At 39.8% G+C, this 22196-nt stretch overlaps 1 protein-coding gene across 2 annotated transcripts in view; it reads right to left on the bottom strand.

Annotated features, from left to right (window-relative positions):
• glra4a (glycine receptor, alpha 4a) overlaps positions 1-22196 on the bottom strand; it is a 71486-nt gene that overhangs the window by 30432 nt on the left and 18858 nt on the right. For both annotated transcript variants that reach the window (XM_080900975.1, XM_080900974.1), the window contains exons 2-8: positions 16438-16562; positions 15483-15550; positions 14101-14324; positions 9081-9163; positions 4647-4784; positions 4182-4396; positions 2717-2866 (exon numbers count right to left, since the gene is read on the bottom strand). In XM_080900975.1, the coding sequence (XP_080757101.1) occupies positions 2717-2866; positions 4182-4396; positions 4647-4784; positions 9081-9163; positions 14101-14324; positions 15483-15550; positions 16438-16562 (1003 nt within the window). The remainder of the gene's footprint in view (positions 1-2716; positions 2867-4181; positions 4397-4646; positions 4785-9080; positions 9164-14100; positions 14325-15482; positions 15551-16437; positions 16563-22196) is intronic.

Genomic DNA, 22196 nt, shown 5'->3' with positions numbered 1-22196 from the left:
GAGAAGATGTACTACCACCCAGATAATATATTTATCCAGAAAGTAGTTGAAGTTTGTTCAGCAAGACATTATTAAACCACATTCCACATATAATACAACAGCATGGCTTCTCCTTCGACAAGGAAAGAATACCTGGAGCCTGAAAACAGGTTACACACCGGGGAAGAATAAAGGGCAAAGTGCAAAGACTTCCACAGCTAAAGGTCAAAGGGACATGACTATAGAAACAAGATGAGATCAGCACAAGTTGGGTTTAATTCAGGAAAAGAGGTCAGGAATTCACGTTTAAGGTGAAAGTTGCTCTAAACAATTTGAAAAAGTGGATGCATGGACAAAAATAGGGTTGGGAAGGTCAGGGTTGACACAGGGTTAGATTTTTTACTCCTTTTACCCTGGCGCAAGCGCTGCAGTGCTGATTGAGACTCCTGTAGGTTGAGTTGTTACCAGGGATGTCACTGGCTTTTCGCAACGACTCAACGCTCCCAGGCTGACTAGCAGATACCTCCATTGGAAAGGATGGTAGACAAACAGAGATAGCAGTTACTGACCATTTCATTTTTTATGATTAAAAAATTTGATTTGAAGGCATTTACCTTATATTTTTGATTTGTTTTGAGTATTAGAGATACATTTAAAAAAATCATGTTCATATTATATACACAAACTTTAGGTCCAAATAACAAACTCAAGTAGATGTTCTTAGCTTTTAATTAAAGACATACTGTGAGTGTAGATGTTAGTGAAAAGAAACGGCTTTGAAGACAAAAAAAGAATCCTCAGGGAGCCGGTTCAAGTTATTTTTGTAAAGACTATAAATGGAAGTACAAATCCATGTATTTATTTTTACACATTTGATCGCTGTGGGTATGCACAGTATACAGTAGCTGGTTGAAATCTCGCCTCTCATTGATTAAGCCTCAGTCAGTCTGGGATTTGTTTGCCTTAGACTCGCAACATCTCTCTGCTACAACTACAGGGCCGGGCGTCAATATCCCTCAGATGTATAGTTTGTGCCCTCCAACTCCTCTGTGGGAGCAATTGTCCAACTGATGTGAACAGGGGAAGTCCTTTTCTCTACAGACCATTATTCTCCATCTCTCCTCTTTTCTCTCTGCTGTGCAGGAAGCAAGCTGTCCTGCAAATCTGCTGGACTCTCCTGCATTTACAGGGAACACTGCCACAGGTCTAGGAGGCTGCCTAGACTTGGAGGTGTTTAATGGGATTTTCAAAATGTCCTGTTTGTTTCTCTTGAGACAAACATCTCTGTCTTACCACTCTTTAAAGACTTTTATTTGTCAACTTACTTGTCTCTAACAACTGCTATTCAGGATATGGATTCAGTTTAGGAGATATATTTTTGGATGAAAGAATATGCCAGGACCAAAAACCAAAAGATACCACTTACTGAGGCGTACTTTCCAGAGGGTTGGTGTTGCAACTTTTAGACTGATCACTATTAATAAACACAAAGTCAAGCGTTCCAGGTAAATAAGAAACTATTAATAAGAACAAACCAAACTGCTAAGTTGTTGCTAAGATGCTCTATCACAGTTTTACCCTTTTAATTCAAATGGACAGCCTAATAATGGGAGTTATGCCTATTTATCTTCTGCACATACAATGTGAACATGCTTGTGCCCCTTTAATAGCAACTTACCAACTATAGCTGCAAACTTTATTGTGTGATAGAAAATTATGAATACATGGAGTTCAGTGTTTCACTGACATTTAGAGTGTACCTGCAGGCTGGTTGGCTTATTGGAAAGTGCCCATAGGTCATTTACATGTCTACCTGTTGGAATAGGTTTGTTTTAGTGTTAAAAAAAAAAATAGATGATATTCTTATATTGTACATTGTTGGTAAAAGTCAACTCTTAGCTGTGCTCAGTAAAATTACTCAAAAACTACCGAGACCAGTTTCACAAAATTTGATGAAAAAATAGAGCAAGGACGAAGAAAGAACCTGAATTTCTGTGAAATTGCAGTAGTTACTGGATGGCAACACTAATCGGTATAGCCTTTTCATATCTGTCATAACAGTCAAATTTAGAGTAATTCAGTGCCACAAGGTTGGTAAGAAGCCTGTTGCTTTGCATCAAAAGTAGTGTCAGAGGTAAAAGATCACAAGATCTTCTAACAGGTCACTGCTCACGAGCTGAACTGAAGAGACTGGATCTTCCTTATTTAATGTGACAGCCAGCTGTAGCGTGTTGACGCTGTCAGCTCCTGGATCTACAGCATCGCACAACAACAAGAGGCAAAATTCATTGCTAAATAGGATGACGAGGACTCGAGAGTCTTCTTTCTTCATCCATGCTTTTCAGAATCTACTAGATCATAGGTGTCAAACTCTGGCCCGCGGGCCAGCCTAATTACATTTGGCCCACAAAGCCATAACAAATTACTATCAGAGCTGGCCTACTGGTATTACACAGCTAATATATATATATATTGTTTAGTATTAAGCTTTGCTTGTTCCATATTCAGTTTTTCAGCAAAACGTGTTTGAGTCCATAAGAAAAGATTCATTCTCATATCTGGAGGAATAAATATATTTCAATAAATATTTACGTTAGCCCGCGACTTTGTTCCAGTTTTGAATTTTGGCCCATTGTGTGTTTGAGTTTGACACCCCTGTACTAGATTGTGACACTGAATACAAGTGTGTATGTTTTTCTTTCTGGTAGCAGTGTGTGTTTGCATCATTTACACTTACTATTCTCTGCTGCCGCTGCTTTTTCCTCAGCCTGATGAACTCCTTGTGTTGCCTTGAGACGAAGTTAACTGCTGCATACTCCAGAAGGGCAGCAAACACAAACAAAAGGCACACTGCCATCCAGATATCAATGGCCTTCACATAAGACACCTGGAAAAGGACAAGGTCACAGTGTAATCAATAGCCAATCAATAAGGCTGATGGATAATTTCGTGGGTTGTTCACAGGCTCTGGGCTATAATGACATACATCTTTGGGATGGCCTAGAATTCAAATGAGTCAGTGGGTTGTGGGCTGTTGACACATAGCCATGAGGCAGGTCACAGCTAAGGCTTGGGGAGTCCCCTGGCCGTGTCATTCATGAGAGAAGATATGTCACACCACATCAGCAGCACCAACCGAGCAGGCACTCACTCAACTGAGCAGCATTTAACTGACTGTTACAGATACATACAGAGAAGCAAGGAAAAACAGAGAGGGATTGACAAACAGTTTCTTTTAAATGACTCCCTGTGGCTCAGGAGGTGGAGCGGGTCGTCACAGAATAAGCTGCTGTAATGTTATTGTGAATAGGTAAATGTGGCTTGAATAGTCAAAAGACTAAAAATGTGCGGTATAGATGTCAGTCCATTTACCACATAAAGACAAAATAAAGATTTTTTTTCATTTCCATTGACTTCACTTTGGTGGGCACAGCCAGTACAACTTTGTAGGAGTAATAACAGGATGCGACAAATTCTGATTTCTGTCAAACTCTCACTGAAGTGTCTCAGGAATTCAGTACATGCACAGTTTAATTCAGCTCAAATCTGGGACAAACTGCAGTCATCAAATAGATAAGTGCCGATTAAGGTTGTGTATAGATCTGAAATGGCTGACATAGTGTGTCTGATGCTTTTCTTGTGATAGTCACAAGGTCTTCGCATTAAATCTATACTCATACAGAACCAATTACACGTAAAACGTCTTTTACAGACATTGATTCTCTGCTGCTATCTCATGAAACATTTGATTTGTCTTGTCAGGTAATATCAGCAAAGTTAATGATTTTTGTAAATCCTGCATTACTTTTATGTCTGAAAATGTCAGAAGAGTACAATTTTCACACTCAGTTCACAATGCCATTTATTACATATGTTTCACTTGGTCAATGACCTTTTTCTGGAGCTGATAGCGTTATGTAATCCTATTTCTTCTCATACTTTAAGTTTTTGGACAAATCTGGGAATATTATTAGTTTCAAAATCTGTTCATTTGTTTCCGAGGATAATATTTCAGGTCCTGTGGCAGAAAAGTTACTTCTTTGCACTCTGCTGACATTTTAGATGTGATTTATTCCATCTCAGATCTTCTAATTTTAAAAGCAACATGCTAAATCCAGCAGACTGATGTTTATTTTAAACTTCACCTGAATTTGAACAATTTTCCAGGGCTGTAGGTTTCTAAATGGTAGTGTAGGACTCACCTTGGGCAAAGAGGCTCTTGAGCCGGAGCTCTGTGTGGTCATTGTAAGTACTGTGGTGATGCCCAGACCAACTCTGGCTGGTGCAGCATCCATGTTTATCCAGAAAGAGACCCATGAGAGGATAACAATGAGAAGGGAAGGGATGTACATCTGGATTAAGTAGTAACCCATCTGACGTTCCAGGTGGAACTTCACCTCAATGCAGGTGAACTGACCTGCAGAAAGATGGCATAAGACAAAAGACTGCCTGTTTTGCTTTACTTGTTTTTCATGTTTTTGTGTCATGACCTGAAATATAAATACAGTAAGAAACAAGTTTGTCTTTTAAAATGACATTTTTCTTGAAGGCTACTAGACTTCATGCAATCAGAATTATGCAGGGTGTACTGGAATAAGATGTGGCTTACTGCGACATGCAAAAAAAGTCTTATAACATGGGTAACTTGGTGGTTACACTTATTGCACCTGTGTTGTAGTGCTTAGTGCAGTAGCCCAAATCCTTCTCTTCTTTTAGCACAAACTGAGGGAGGGTGAGATCATCGGCCACCTGAACGGGGTTCTCAGACAGCCACTCAAAGATTAAGTCATTCATCGTGTAACCAACTGTGAAAGGAAACCAAGGGGCACAAAAAGGAGAGAACAGACACAAATGGTGAGAAACGTGCTCTTCCAATTACAACTTAGTCTCTTCTACTCGTTCTAAACAAATCCCTCCTTGTTTCTGTGTTTTTCCCTTGCACCCTCCCTGATATTTGAAGCATTTAGCTGATATATACCCCACTATTTTCACATCATGCATTTTCCTACACTACTGCATATTTTGAAAAAAATGCATGCAGCTGCTAATGTACGTCACTTCACACACTCAGTATTGAACATGCAATACCTAAAAAGAGACAAAGTTCCATAAAACTATAACAAAAATACCAAGTTACCACTGACTATCTGCCAAACTGCACCAGTACAACAGCACTTTCCAGAGTTATGGATAGCACTCTTCACAAAATACAAGATGTAGTGAAAAACAAGGCTGCACATTATTTAGTCGTTCGGAGACGAGAAGTGCAGAAGTTTACAAAAAAAAGTCTGTGTGTTGTTTAACTCAGATAACCTGCTTCAGCAGCTATTGAATATTCTTGCTATCACTGCCGTTATTCCTCCTCCTTAACCCAATTTTTCAAGGGGATCGTGCTACCACGGTCTAAAATCCGTGCATGAGAAAACATTAGAAACCTTGGCTAATGAGACTTTGAGAGAGGCAGAATGAAACTTGCAAGGCTGTGGTGATGTAATGCTCCTCTCCCCATCTGTCCAGCTACCAGCTACCCTCTGCCATCCTGTTTGTCACAGTAAAGGTCACATCATACTGCACAGCAACAGTTGTGTTGTTGTGGTTGTTTGAAGGTTACAGACTAAGGAGGCGACACGAGGAGCATATCTGCCTGAGAAACTCTGAGAAACTGGTGCCAACACACCATTAACGCACAAACTACAACATAGAATACGACTGCCACGCAGTTTAGAGAAGCACTTAGATGTAAACACTTGGGATAAGTCAACAACTGTTTTTCTTGAAACACAAATACATTCACATGTTGATTTGCATCATTTTTTAAAAGGGTTACACTCCTCACAGCTGCGTGATTACAGGTGTATTAAAAATGCATGCTGCATGCAACAACAGCAAGGAGTTCCTCGCACATCTAAATAATACTGATGTCTACTGGGACCCTTTAGGGCCTGAATTACAAAAGACATCAATTATTCACGATGTTACATCCAATCCCACACCACCAGTCTGAAAAACACCACCACTAAAACACGCTTCTGTCGTTCACAAGGAGAAGTCACTGTCATTCAGACATCCTGCTACTTACTGTTCCTCTGCCAGACGGAGCCAACAGACGTCAAAACGCAACCGACACAGCTTTCAAGGTGCAATAAAAATGGAATTCATGAGCCAGCATGTCTGGAATATCTCAGCAAGGTAGAGTAATGAGCATTAGTCACATGCCATCTCTTTTTTCATGTTATAAAGTCTTTCACCTAATGAAAGTTACAGTTATGCTTCACACTTCCTGTTTTAGTCTTGGCTTTCACTAATAGACTAACTTCCAAGTAGATTTGGGGTTACTGAACATTAATGGCTCGTGGCAAAGCAAACTAGTATAAGCTGCATATATGAGGCTTTGAAGTGTCAGAATAAGGCAGAATCCTATGGTTGGCTCTGTTTATATATCTGTATAAGCCCGTGGCCTTGGCTCTCTAAACCTCAGAAGATAAACTCCTCCCCCATTATTCTCCTCTCTCACGCTCTCATGCTGAGCAGATGGTGTTGCGAGAGCTCTAGTAGTGACAGCAAAACCCATAATGTCCTCTTAACATTAAGCTCAAGCCAAGGTGATCGCACCCTTGGGTGGTGTACACTAGCAGCATCCTCAGTAGGCCTTTAATCATAAATGATTACCTCTCCTCTAATGGCAGTGTGATGTGATACAGTAACCCCCAGAACTAACACACATACACGCACGCACATATAGACAGACACTGCCACATCAGGCACACATCTGTTTACCCGAGCGTCTCCTCTTCTTGCACTTCTGAAGGGTGAAATGTCTTTATATTTTATTAGATTAAAAAAAAAAACTCAGCTTGTCCCTCTGCTTCTTGATTATTACCGAGTCAGGTACAAATCCAGATAGCGGTTAAAACTTTAAACTAAACTTATTTGGATAAAAGCTGAATCTTTGGAAGGCTCTGTCTATTTCACCCTTTGCCAAAGTTGAATTCTTTTGTCCCTGTGAAGGGAAATTGGGTCACACTAGGCACAGAGGGTGGGTCACATATAATAAAAGGGACACAAAATTAAAGTTTTATTATTTATATCCTGGAAATTGGTTTCATGAGGGCAGATACTATCTCTGCTAAAGGCAAAGGAAGTCTGAGAGAGGAGAATACTCTTCCTACTTGGTTTTATCAGTGCATAACATTTTAATAGGTTTCAAATATGTTTTCTACGTTTTTTCCAAACTCTCTGGTTTTAATAAATGCGGAGAAAATGTGGTGCCTTGGTCCAAACCTTTGAAACTGTCCACTCCACTGAGCTGACTGATTTGTCTGGCACTGTGACGTGAAAAAGTAGCTTCTCTGTCAAACATTCAGTCCAATGAGCACCAAAAAACAGGACTAAAGATTAGCCAGTGTCACTGGCGGCATCAATGCTGATGCCAAGCAGTTGTCAAGCTGTGCAAATGAGGAATCAGTCTGTTTTGCATTTGTGCTGCTGAAATTGACATGATCCCCTCGAGAGTATTTTACATAGATGGTATGCATTCTATACAAGGGGTAACATCGCAGTTTGATTTTGCTTTGGTCTGCTCTGCAAAACCAATATGTTTGCACGACTGCACTTCAGTGTCAACCTAAAATTGTGATAGCTTCAGACAAAGAGGTTAGTCTCTAAAGAGTGATTAGGGGAAAATCAAATCCTCTCTCCCACTGAAATGTTCAGGAGTGGAGACAGTGTCAGACTAAAGACAGAAACAAAGTGTAAGAACCTGACAATTCTGCCATGTTTCATGTAAGAAAATGTGAATGATTCAAGGGGGGAAAAGTTCATTTTATTTTTCCCTTCTCTGAGATTGCAGCAGCAACATAGCTGGGGTTTTCCACTCGTCCCTTTGCCCAGCAAAGTTTTCAGTTCCTCCCGGGGGATCCTCAGATATTCCCAGGCCAGATACCATATACTCCTTTGAGTTTCAGGCCTTACACAGGGGTCTTCACTCAGCAGATGTAAGCAGAAAAATCCCCCCCCTCCCAAAAAAAAAAAAGATGCCTAGGAGGGATCCTAACTAGATGCCCAAACCAACTTAATTGACACCTTGTGGTATAAAATGACAGCTGCTATCAGTAGCAGCACCAATTTTCAGTAACTGACTAATATAGTTAGCTTCACCAAGTGGATAAAAATACTACTGTTGTTGACGTAATGTCAGTCAACATCTGCCTCTATAGTTGCCTAACTTCCACAGCTTAAAAGGTTTTGAAATGGCATGTTTGCTCTTAAAACGGGAACAAGAATGAGGCTGTTTTCGGTAAAAGCAATTGTATTTCATAGAAAAGCTTTACCTGATAGTGTAAAGTTCCCCACATCCTAATCTACAGGACAAAAAAAAAGCAAACATCGGTCTATACAACATAGCGTGACTTTTGATCACTGTCACAGGATTTTTACCCACGAGACAGTGGTTCTTATACTAATTCTACAAATGCTGGTTATGGTTTGGGTTAATATAGACCCTTTTGCACTGTTAGATGTTTTGCTATTTGAAAACCCTTAAGATAAACTTCTAGAAAGTACAAAGCTATGACATCACAGCAACATGACCGGTCAGTTGTAACAGTGTCCAGGAAGCAACATTAATTATGGTGATATAGGAACAACACGGCAATATCAGATTGTGGATGGATTAAGTACAATTGGATCCTTGACTGCAAGACTGCACCCAGCTTGAGGAACCTATTTCGCACACATATGCTTGCACATTAGCATCTTTCTCAATCAAGCTGGTAGAGCGCTTACAGTTTCACCTTTGCAGTCGTAGTTTAATAAATATTTAATGTCCGTTACTGCTGTTAAGCAATATGTGGACAATTGCTCCTTCTGTGAAATAGTACGGACAATGGTCAACACCAGCTTGAGTAACAATCATATTAGCAATATCGATTAGAAACATGGACAAACATATGAAGCAATTACAAAACGTCATGCTCACACAAACCTGTAGGTTTGGCATACAGCAAGGCAAATGTAGAAAAGGGCAAAATGCAGAAAATAAGAAACCAAAGGAGGATAAAAGAGAGGTGAAACAAAAGGAAGAGGAGGAAATGAAAACTCACAGCTTTCAAGCTGCATGGTACAGGTCTGAATGTCCATTGGGAAATTCTTCAAATCCATAGGGCAAGACAGGGTAAGAGTCAGCCTGAGATAGAAAAAACAGATTGGAAAAGAGAAATAGGACGTAGAAGATGTCAGAGGGCACGACAGAGCTCGAGGAAAAGACACGAAGCATAAGAAGAAACGATCGATTACAACATTTTTAAAAAGTGGCTTTATCAGCGTCGGCTGCTTTGTTTTGCAATTTATGAGTCTGTATGAAAATGTTCAATAAAAAGTAATCGAATAAATAAAAATAATAAACAGGGATCTTTTTTTTCAAAAAGAGTAGATTGGAAAACAGCTTGGATTTGTCTGCCATTTGATCGCTCACTCACTCACTCACTCACCACAGTAATAGAGAAGTAATTGGTGCAGGCATCCCGACTTTTATTTGTTGTTTTGATGCATTAAGCCTTCAAGGATTCTTAGAGAAGAGAGAGAGAGCTATTTGGGAGTCTGTCTGGAGGAAAGCTCTGTAATTACCTGCTGTAATGCATTGCCCAGAGGCGAGACAAGAGCCGGCAGCAATATACACTCAGACACCCATTTGCAACTGTGTTATGATGACAATATCTCTTTCACCAGCAGAAGAACAAACTACAAATACTCCACTGGTTGACTCGCTGCCTAAATTGTGTCATGCACTTAGAGGGAACAAAGATGTTTGATGCATAATTACCGAACATAGTTTGCAAGCAAACCTAAGAGATGCAGTAAATCAGTGGAATGAGGAGGTGATTATCTGTATTTGCAATACTGTGAGTCTGTTTTCAATGGATGATGTCAATGTTTATGCCTCTCCCTCTTCCTAAAGAAGTTTTTCTTCTCAGTAAAATAGTAATTTCATGATTCAAATTCAAATTCAAATTTTATTTGTCACACACACACAGCCATACACAGTATGACATGGGGGTGAAATGCTTGTAGCTGTACAATGCCCGACCATTAAATGACAGAAGAAAAGTTTTACAATATTTACAATTTACTACAAAAATTTACAAATTAATTTAGGAATTTACAGTAAAGAATGTGCAAATAGCAGAAGAGATTATAAAGATAAGGATTATAAATTATAGGAATTATAGGATTATAGGAAATGTGTGGTGGTGCGTGTGGTGACGTGTGTGAGAGTCCAGTCTTATAGTGACGTGTTTGGGAGAGTCCAGTCCTACACCTGGTTCAGGCCCCGAATAGCCTGGGGAAGAAGCTCCTCCTCATTCTCTCTGTTTTGGCCTTAAGGGAGCGGAAGCGCTTCCCAGACCTCAACAGTGAGAAGAGTCCATTGTTGGGATGGGAGAGGTCCATCATAATCTTCCTAGCTTTGGACTTGCACCGCTTGGTGTAGATGGACAGCAGGTCAGGGAGCTCTGATTGAATGATGCGTTCTGCCGAGCGCACCACCCTTTGCAGATCTCGTCTGTCCTGCTTGGTGCTGTTCCCAAACCAGGTGCAGATGTTTGACGTCAGGACGCTCTCGATGGTGCAGGAGTAGAAGTTCTTGAGCACCTTCAGTGGCAGATGGAAGTCTCTAAGTCTTCTGAGGAAGAAGAGACGCTGACGGGCTTTCTTAACCAGGGTGTTGATGTGACAGGACCATGACAGGTCCTGAGTGATGTGGACACCCAGGTATCGGAAACTGTCCAGTCTCTCCACTGGCGTGCCACTGATGATGAGGGGTTTGTAATTCCTCGCCTGCTTTGTAGTGAAGTCCACGATCAGCTCCTTAGTCTTGCTGATGTTTAGGAGGAGGTTATTCTCCTGGCACCAGGTCTCCAGGTTCCTAATCTCCTCCAGGTAGGCCGTCTCGATGTTGTCGGAGATCAGGCCCACAACAGCAGTGTCGTCAGCAAACTTGACAATGGAGGTGGTGTCGGATGTGGCTACACAGTCATAAGTGTACAGTGAGTACAGCAGGGGGCTTAAAACACAGCCCTGAGGCACTCCAGTGCTGAGTGAGATGGAGGGGGAGACTTGTTTTCCTACCCTCACTGATTGGGGTCTGTCTGTGAGGAAGTTGAGGATCCACTGACACAGTGATGAGCTGAGTTCTAGATCCGTCAACTTGGTGAAAAGCTTAGAGGGAATTATTGTGTTGAATGCTGAACTGTAGTCCACGAACAGCATCCTAACATAATTCCCTCTGCCAGTGTCCAGGTGACTCAGGGATGTGTGGAGCAGGTGAGATATGGCATCGTCTGTGGAACGATTAGTCCGGTAAGCAAACTGAAGTGAGTCGATGGTGGCAGGAAGTGAAGAAGTGATGTGATCTCTCATCAGTCTTTCAAAACACTTCATCACAATTGAAGTCAGTGCTACTGGACGGTAGTCATTGTGGCAAGCGGGCTGTTGTTTCTTTGGAACAGGGACAATAATGGACCGTTTGAAGCACGTGGGAACCACAGCTTGGGCCAGGGAGAGGTTGAAGATCTCCGTGAACACCGGTGCTAGCTGGTCAGCGCAGGCTCTAAGGACCCGGCCAGGGATTGCATCTGGTCCTGCTGCCTTCCTGGTGTTCACCCTCCTGAAGGTGTTCCTCACGGCATGCTCTGTGATGACGAATGCATTTTCTTCACTGGTGCACTCCGAGCGTGCGCAGCCGTTTGTTGTTTTAATTGCTGCGGCGTCGAAGCGAGCATAAAACGTGTTCAGCTCATCAGCCAGTGAAGCATCTGCATTCATCATTGAAGAAGCTGGTCGTTTATAGTCCGCAGTCCTTTCCACAGGCTCCTAGAGTCGCACTGTCGTAGCTGTGACTCTAGTTTTTCCCCGTAGCTCCGCTTTGCCTTTCGGACCGCGCTGCGCGCTGCGCACGTTGTAGGACGCAGCCTTGTATAGGTCCATACAAGGGAAAATCAACAACAAAACATATAAACATAAATATCACTGCACAACATAACTTAACGCGAACAGACTTTTGTGATTAAATTGTTTTCTATTGTGTACATTTTATCAGCGTTTTAATTACAAACATGTTTAAAGCTTTAAAATGGGAACTCTGGACACACGAGCACGGAGTAAAACTACATCTACTCCTCCCGTGCAATCGTTTATTAAGTCGGCTGCAAATTTCCCATCTGGCGCAGAGCGTCATTAAACAAAATCGCATCAAAGACTCCGTCACACACTTGCCACTTGACATGTTTGCACCCTATTAATAGTTTGGTGACCTCCAGTGCGCATAGACATGCACTGGTTGGGTGGAAAGATGCAGTAAGATGAGTAACTGGCATTTCAGCAATCTGCTATATTTTAGTTAAGAAGTCATGTTTGAGTGGGATTTATTTTCCATTTCTCTGCTAGCACCAGACTGGGGAGCAATTTTTTTTTTTTTTTTTTTTGGGGGGGGGGGGGCCATCTTCACTGAATTTAGCAGAAATGGAGTGCCCAAGTTGAGTAACGATTTGCTGATGCATAGGGCTGTGCGATATGACCAAAATCTCATATCCCGATATAAGAATTCCATCATCCGATAACGATGTAAATCACAAAAATGTAACATTTTCTATAAATTCCGTGAATCTCGGGCAGCTCGACTTGCGGGAAGTGTTCTCAGCTGGGCGTCGTGTAGCTGGAGTTTTAACCGATGCATGAAACGATACATTTTTAGACATAAGTTGTAACGGCGCCATTTTCTTTGTGAGTATTTATTACACGGCGTGCTGCGGGGAAAAGCCTGTTCTGACCTTTGAGTCTAAGGTTTATTTTTTAGCACCTGGCGACTCTTTTTTACTTCTCATCTGTAAATACTCTGCATACTCTTTTATGTGATTCAGTTTATTTTGAAAAGTCTCAACAGGATCTTGAACTTTATTGTGAAAGGTTTATGTGGAACATAAACAAGCGGACACGCGATGGTGTTACCGTCGTTGTTGATAACGACAACACATAAAAACAAGCGCTTGTCCGTCTGTAGTGTGGTTATATTAAATATAAGAGAAAGAGAGAAGTTTAAGAAATGAATATAGCCACTACAGTGACCATCGAAACCATGAAAAAAATATTGCCATAAACAGTTTATTTTGCGACACCACGAAACAAACGATAGCGTAAAATGAAACTATAGACATTTTTATATCGTCATCCGATATATATCGTTATATCGAACAGCCCTACTGATGCATATACATAGTTTGAGTTTAATGCCTCGATTAAAAAAAAGAAAAAAAGACGCTGTTTAAAATGTAAACCAAAAGAAAATACAACAATTTTCCAAACTCATAATCCCAGATCTTTGTCACAGCAGCGCAAAGAAAACCTATTCAGTGTTTGAACTGAATCTAAGAAACAGTTTCAGTCCACCAATCTGCAAAAAACTGAGTCTACAAATTCTCTACAATTTCAGAATAATGTTTCTCTGCGTAAAATTGTGAAGGCTGCAAATATCTAATCATCTACAGCACATAATATCAAGAAAAAGAGTCCAAGAATCTGCATGACATGACCCTGTCTCACCTCTGAGATGTGCTGCTGCCAAAAAATTTAAAATGAGCTACACTTTTCTTTAAATAGTACATTTTCTCACTTTAAACATTTGATATGTTTACCATGTTCTTTATTGTGAATAAAATATGGGTTTATGAGATTTGCAAATCAATACATTTTCTTTTCATTTACATTTTACACAGCATTTCAACACTTTCTGAATTTGGTTTGGAAAATATTGTATGTACAGTAATGTTGTATATAAAGCCTAAAGAGGACAGAACAAAATCTGAAGTAAAATAGAAAGTCTCAAGCTAAAACTGAATAGAATTAAATGGACTTCAGACATGAATAATTCCCTCTTTAGGGGGTTTATGGTTAGAAATGGGCAAAAAAAATTCTACAGGTCAGACTCTCACTCACAAATCCAAACCTACTAGAGACTGAAATTCAATAAATTCATGTTGTTAAAAAATAAATTGAAGTGTTTTCTAAACATATAACTAGATAACCCAGTACCAGTGGTCCTGCTGTTCTAGAAATATAATCTTTAGTTACCTGATACTGTAAAGAACGCTGCCATCTTGGAAAATCCGTAGCAGCTTGTTATCAGTAGTGACCTCATGGAAATTGGCTCCTTTCTCGTTTGCGAAGAATAAATCAGGTTTCCAGATAGAGTCCAACATGGATGGATCCAGATCAAGGGAGTCATCGGGGTATTCGCTGTATGCCAGACGAGGGTCATTCCATTTTTGCCGTAGAAATACATTGAGCCTGTAGTCCTGTGGAAGAACGCAGGGTAGTTAATGGAAAATATACCATCAGTGGAGGTTGCAGTTAGATGGAAAACTCAGAAGTGGATTGTTCTGCTGTAGTTTGAGAAGTTCTGGGACCAGTCTGATACGGGTCACTGTTTGTCCGTTCTTATTTTGAATTGAAGCTAAACTTCTCAAAGCCAGACAGAAATATCATGAAAGTTATTCTCTTGGGATGGAGTACGACTTTATACAACATTAATTCGAGCTATATAATTTTTCTACTTTATATTTCCTCATGATGAGAATAACACACTTTAATGAACATCCTTTCATTTGAGAAATGTGAAATGTGTGAAAACCCTGGAGACTGAGCAAATAAATGGAAAATCTGAAAAATATTCATATCACACCTAACAAGAAAGAGCAAGCGCTAAGGTCACTGCAGATAATTCATCTTTGTTTGCTGCATTATATTTGTCAGGTTTAGTAAAAAAAGAAAAGAAAAGACTGCGCTGAGAGCTGATAATGAAGGCCAGGCTAAGGAAATACACCAAACACAGCCTGGCCTGCAGCCAGAAGACATAAGTAATTAAATTAGAAATCTAATCAGTACAATTAATTCATAATTTCTCTGTGGCCAATTGCAGTTATTAAGGTTTTTTCTTTTATTTATTTAAAAAAAATAAGAAAAGTCCTGCAGTTAAAATATTAATGTTTTCTGGGTTAACCTGACTGTAGCTTTGGCGCTCTGGAAGTCCCCCGGATACCCTTAAACACTTCACTGCTTTACTGTAGTGTTAATGCAGATGTAAGGGGAGCCATTTTTCCTGTCCTTTCACCCTTCTCCCTTTTCTTTCATTTTCTCAATTTTTCATTTTAATTGCAGAGTGGACAGTTCATTATCAGCATGTCAGTGACCCCAATGGTCTCTGAAGGTTGCACTGTTATGCTCCAGGAAACAGAAATTGCTTCAGCACTTAAAGGATTAGAAACCAATAAGTTAGAAAAGGAAAATGAAAAGTATTTTTTATTATTAATCATGCAGAGAGATACAACTGTACCATAATCTGCTGCTATAATCATGTCAAAGAGTATTTACAATATTTAATTTTCTGGGCTACGAAGAAAAAGCAAAACTTACATTTTTAAGAAATGTGTAATATTTGTACATGCTCTTCTTACCATGGTCGTTTCTGTGATTGAACCAAAGCTGTTGATAAAAATATTACAGGTGACGTTCACAGGCGGACCTGGGGAAAAGAGATAAGAACATAGATGCACACTTGTCCCTGCGATTTATGAAAAAGCACCACTGTGAATATTTGTCTTTGCACCTTCTAAGGCTATAGAAAATGTATCCATTGTACCACTACTTTTCATCTGCTTACAGTGACTGTGACTTAAAAATGTTATTGCAATGCATGCAATGCTAATTCCAGTTCTGAAGTTGGAGTTCCTGCTATTCCTCTCACTGTCAGTGTAACGACAGCTTAAAAGCTTCATGTAAAAGTCTGGGCACAAAGATAATGACAGGAGGAACAAATATAGTCAGGCGTCTGAGAAAACAAAATAGTGCTCAGGCCTGTCTACATTACATAACTCAGGGAGGATGTTTTATAGAGTCACACACTCCACTAACAAGTACACCACAGAGGTACAACATTAAGAAAAATATTTTGTTGCTTAAACCCTGACACTGTGGAGCTGTGTTCAATGTGTGGAGGACACACATGAGAACCTTACTCTCAGGTGCTTTGTATGCACACCATCTACCCATATCCTCTCCTGGTGACTTGTGGGTGGTTCAAACTGTTTCTTCTCTAGAAAATCCAGGTAGCAGTTTTGCACATATATTTTGTATGTAACAGAATTTTGGTTTTTGGAAGTAATGTCGTACTGAGACAAAATTACAGCGGTTGGGTATCTCATAGCATAAAGCATACGAACAGCTTTAAATGTTAGAATTTTCCTACAGTTTTGGTGAAGACACATACACGGCAAATGCACATGAGCTTGGCGAGTTGTTTAGCTTTCACAGCACAGACTCACTACTGTTTGCTTTGTTTTCTAATGCTTGTACTTTCTCTAGGATTTTCTTGAGGGCTACTGCGACGGTCTGCCATGGCGTACGCTGTACCTTTGAAGTTGGGTCTGATCCGTGCATCATATCCTGATGTTTTCCCCATGAGTTTGTCCAGGAAGTCAGAAGGTGAAAGCTCTTGTCTGCTGGGGTGCTTTATCTCCTCCTTACAGGAGCTCAGTCTGACATTACCCAGGAGGAGAGGCAAAGACGGGAGCAACAAATACAAAGAGAAAGAGAAGAGAGAGGATATGAAAAACGGTAGTGAAGGAGTGCATTCATGTCTGAGAGGTAGCAGTGGGGGTTGTGGGCAAAGAAAAAAAATAAATGAAGCCAGCAAGTCAGTCATCAGCACAAAACACAGCAGTAGATGCGAAATGAGGGTGAAAAATGATAACTGAATGGCTTGCCTCAGCTGGCAACTAAAAGCTTATCTATTTCCCATCATGACTAAGACTTATTGAAGTTGTTAGACCCTAACTACTGAGAAGCAAAACAGAAGCAGAGGTAAACTTGTCCCTCCTCTGTGCCTCCCACTGCTTGCGGCTTAGCAGGGGTAAAGCTTGACAGATTGATGGCTCAATTGTAATGCTATGAATGTCACACTGGGGAGAGGAAGGAGTTGATACGAGCTCCAGTAAGGCTCGGGCAGCCACTGACAAGAATAACCAACAGCCTGGAGTGAAAGGAAAAAGAAGAAGGGTAACAAAGAGGGATATCTTAAGGAACACACAAAGAACAGGACACATTGGATTTGACTTCTGTTTGGCTCTGGCTGCAGCGCAGCATATTGCACCCCATGAATTTGATACAACTGTTAACAGTTCATGATTCTGTCAAGATCTAAAGCTACGTACAGATGGCAGGTTCAGTCCCTGGGGAGGCACAGTATTGCTGATACCCTGTGTTTTCCTGATTAAGTCTGGAACCAGTCTGATTTACCAATCTTATGCTCTTTGCTTTAGAGTCACAAAAACTGCATGGGCAGTTTATAGTTTACAGGGTGACTTTGGGGACAATATTTTTTAAACATGTGTGAAGCCGAGTTGGTCCTAAGATATGCATTATTTGCAATAGCACAGACTACAATTAGGAATTTAATTAGGAATTAGGAAACGCCAGTTTAGCGTTTACTGCATGCAAGAAGTCCAATTTGTGACTCAATTTATACACTTGTGCCATTACTTATTTTATATTACTCAGATTTTTTTAAAAATTGAAATTCCTTCGCAGACTGATATATTCATTTCCATATGGTGACATTTTGCCTCTGTAATTCTCAGTTCTGATGGACACCAACTGTACCTGAAAATAGCCTGCACGGTAATTACTACAGTCACTTCCTCTTATTCCTGTTGCAGTGTGTGTAGGGGTAAAAGAATGCATCACGTTTGTTTTGTTCTTTGAACTGCTTTAATTTTACATCCTCTCATTCGGTTTTAGATGATCAGAGTCATTAATGGGGCAAACATTCACTTCTGGTGCTTCTTTAATGGAAAAGCTTTTTGTCATCAGTCCACTTTGATTTAAATAAGGACGCTGATTTGAGCTAAACGTATAATCTAGCTCTGCCATCTATTACTGTGACAAGACAGACATGTTTATGTATCACTGTGTGTAGATTTAGTTACTGAAAGAAGAACTCCTTGTTGTTCCAAAACCTGTGACTATGGCTCCGATACTAAAGCGTATTGCCTACCAATTGGAAGGTCTGTGATCGATGCATCTATCGGAGTGTGACTTTGTGTGTGAATGTTAGAAAGTCCGAGTGCTTAAAAAGTGGACTTAACGGTTAAGCAGTGTTCACCATTTTTCCAAGCAAGCATCTTCAGCTTTATTTTTTAATGAATTCATTCAAATGTACTCAACTTGCTGTTGTTATTCAAAGACCAACACTTACAATTTGATTATCACTTCTGTGATAGTTTTACTAGCAAGCTTTGTATATATTTTTTAAACTTTTTAGACTGAATATTGTGTTGTGCTTGCCCACAGTACTTCTGGTACAGTGCAACTAATCTGACAGCTCATCTATACCTCTGTAACTCTAGTTTTACTGTTACTGTGCTCATTGATTTTACCAGTGTCTGTACCACAAGTAAAGCGAGCTTGTTGCCTTGCATACATAGTGAGGTTAGATGGATTCACTGACAACCAAAACAACATGCCCATGAACATACAAGCCATACAGAGCCAACTATTAAGACAGAAACTTCTAGTGAAATACAGCCCCACTTTATAGAGCTGACTGAGAGTAATTTCTGCTTATGGTTGGGGAAATGGCAGTATGAGATTTCTCAGTTAATAAGGTGCTGGTAGTTTTACGATGTTTCCTGATGGTGATCAAACATAATGAAAATACAGTATGCAGAGAACACAAAGTTTAAGTGCATTTAAAGCACACAAGTAAAGAATATTTAAAGAGTAATAAGATAAATAAACTCTTGAGGTCAATGGACGAACTTCTTACCCGCTGCTATAGGAGGATGTGTGGGTTTGTTTTCCCTCGGGGACCAACATCACCTCTCTATCAACCCTCACGCATATCCAACTGGATTTCTTGCTATTGTTTATGGTGTCACAATAGGATCTTATATAACTGAGAGGGTGAAAGAAGAAACAGCCTAAGCCATTTACAAGCGTGTCAAAACAATTTTATCTTTAGGTTTCTGGCACAAATACAACTGTTTGAAAATTTACTCACTTGCATTCCGACTAATGAGTCCTGACAGATGTTTAAGATGTAGTGCTGGAGGTTTTGGGAAAGACTGAACTCCTTCCAAAAATTTACATCTTTATCAGGAAACTCTGTCTTAGTCAATTGCTTTTGGATGTGAAGTCTATCGAGGTTTATGTAGTGTACAGGAATCACTGTTAAGATGGAACAATATAATAATCTATTGACCATAAAACTACAAGAGAGGCTGCAAGTGGCTCATCAGAACCCTTAAAAACTAAATTATGTGGTTCTTTGTTTGAATGATTCAATTATTAAGATGCTCTTTGCTGACATTTAATTAGCCTGACCTTTTGCTTCCCCTGCATCCCTTTCATTTGAGGATCGGTGCCAGGCTGCTGTTGAGAATAACAAGTCATTCCTTCCATTATAAAGCAAGTTTTGGCTGTAACACTCTCGTTAGCAAGTGACTTTTTATTGAAAACAAAGCTAAAGTCAAAGCCAAAAGGTGATTGTATACACACATATTTAGATGCAGGGAAAATTTTGTTATAACAGTGTTGCCAGTAAGAAATGTTTCAATGTCTTTGAAGTGGTAATTTGCTTTATTGCTTTTATAAACACCCCCCCCCCCCCCCCCCCCCGACTTTACTGTTTGAATCTATCATAGGGTGGTTTTCAGTTTGAAAGGCCTCTCTGCATCTTCCTGAACTCACAAATTCACATCAGTGGGGCAGCTACAAGAGGAAAAAGCTGTTTTGGCAAACCTGCCAGGAGCGTCTTATCAGATCAACCATGTGTACCCAAAGTAAGTACAACTGGGGTGAAGAGCTAGCAAGCATTTGATTACCTTTCCACTCCACCAGGCTTTCAACCAAAATAAATTCATTGAATAAACAAATAAACCTTCAGGTTGCCGTTAATTTTGGTCAATGTAACAGAAGCATTATCCTGCTATCTTGTGTACACATGACCCTCAGTCCAGGAAAAAACAAACAAACATAAAAAGTCTACGGATAACAACGCAGGGGCCAGTGTTAGTCAGGGTTGCTTTGTTTTACAGTTCTTCCTCACACAAAACAGACGGATTTTGAGAAATGTTGTATGAATAGAGATTAATTTACTAGTTTTAAGTATATATTTAAAAAAAAAAAATCCCAACAGAGAACAGTGCAAACTAATTAAGCTACAGCGAAACTGGCATCAGCTTCTCTTCGCTTACCAGAGCTGTATGGCCAATTCCTCACAACTTGCTCTGGTTTAGCTTCACCACTGTCATGTTGTGTTTTTGGAATATGATGATACTCGCCACCTAATTACTAATTAAAAATTGGTGAAAAAAAAAAACGTGAAAACTTATTTTAATCCAAATTATTATCTTTTTTAAAAAAAACAAACAAACAAACAAGCTATACAAGAAAACATTTTATATTAATTGATTTATTTCTATATAAGGAACCCCATTAGTTTCCACAATAGTGGTTGCTAAACAAATTTTTATGAGTGTTTAATTTGGTTTAGATACAACAGGACAATGCTGTTTGTTTAACGGCTTTGGATCAGAAATTGATCTTTTGTGTTATTGTATAAGCTTTTTAAATTTGAAGAGCTTATTGTGATAATCACACTCTTGCACTCTTAACATTTCAGCTCTCAGCATTAAAAGCACAATCATTGCTGCACTAGCTTTGAATGTTGGAACTGGATTTAATCCATAAGATGTTTATAAAGTGCAAATATAATTTATAGGAATCTGCTGCTGTTGCAGGTCAAGCAGGTCAAGCAAAAAGATTAGCTACATAACTTGACAAATGCTAGGCATTTATAGTGCGGTGTATCCTTTAGTTATAACGGACATCAGCACATCCAGTAAAATAAAAGAGGCTTGAGCTGTCGTTCTCTATATATTACATAGAGTTCAAATCTATAAGGACATAACTGGACTGGGTAGGGTGAGGGGGAAGGGAGGCTAGGCTAGAGACCAACAGCTGCAAAATTCACTGATTCCTCTTTTTCTCACGACATATAGCCTCCATGCCTCAGGAGATATAGAAAGCTGCCCACTAATTTCAAGGACAGATAACGAAGCAGCTAATTATCACATAAAAATACTACTTTGAACATATTTGTTCAATTTTTATTTAACTTAATAACAATCAGTTTATATTTCATATAACAGATAAAAATTGCACCAAATCAGATGGGATGAGGGTCTTCCAATGGAGTTCAAACATATTTTGTTAATTACTTTTTCATTAGAAAGACGCAGAAAAGCACATCTTTTCACAGTATGGATGTTCACTGGTTTCCAACCAGGAAGCACTGGGGGATATCAAGGCCATTAGATGTTCATATAGTACATGGAAATGCTAAGTTTCTAGTCCCATTAGCATAATGGGAAACAGAAGAAAATTGCTTTCTCTGCCTGTTGCCACATTGCTCTAATTTCCTACTTGCCAACTTGTCCTTGACATTTACTTGAGCCTCATGTATTGATCTAATACCTCTTAGATAATTGACAGAACTTTCTATCAGGCCAACCAAACCACAGAAATCATTCAAGCTTGTGACAGGCATCTTATCAAAATGGTGTGCTTCATGGAAATACAATGACATGCCATTTTTTGTTTTTAATGGCCTGTGTAGCCCTTGTCTTTACACCACTGTATGAGATGGCCTATGGCTACTGCTGTTGCTTTTTGATCAATAGGCACATTGGGGAATGGGATTTGGAGCACACTGTAATTTAACCTTGCACATTTATCTTCAATGACATGACCACTGCCATCCTGTAACACCTTGAGTATGAAAACACAGGTACCGACAGAGCATCCTACAGCAGATGATTTGTCACTTAATCGGGCCATCACCGGGATCTCACACTTGTGTTTTAATGCAAGATGCCTTTAAGAAATAGGTTAAAAAAACAAAACCCAGAAATCCAGCAAAGACTTGACTCAGGACCCGAGAGATGCATCTGGCTCTCCGGTGGATCCATCTACTGCTCATCAGAAATGGTCTCAATGGAAGGGTGGATGTCATCAAAGAGAGAAAGGGATAAAGTATGTTTAACTCCAAAAGGCCTGAACTACGAATTTGTGGAAATTTCACACTGTAATTTTTGGTTGAAATAATCTTC

Source organism: Rhamphochromis sp. 'chilingali', assembly GCF_963969265.1.
Source record: "Rhamphochromis sp. 'chilingali' genome assembly, chromosome: 13".
NCBI classification, from domain to species: domain Eukaryota; kingdom Metazoa; phylum Chordata; class Actinopteri; order Cichliformes; family Cichlidae; genus Rhamphochromis; species Rhamphochromis sp. 'chilingali'.
This window is presented reverse-complemented; position numbering and strand designations above follow the sequence as displayed.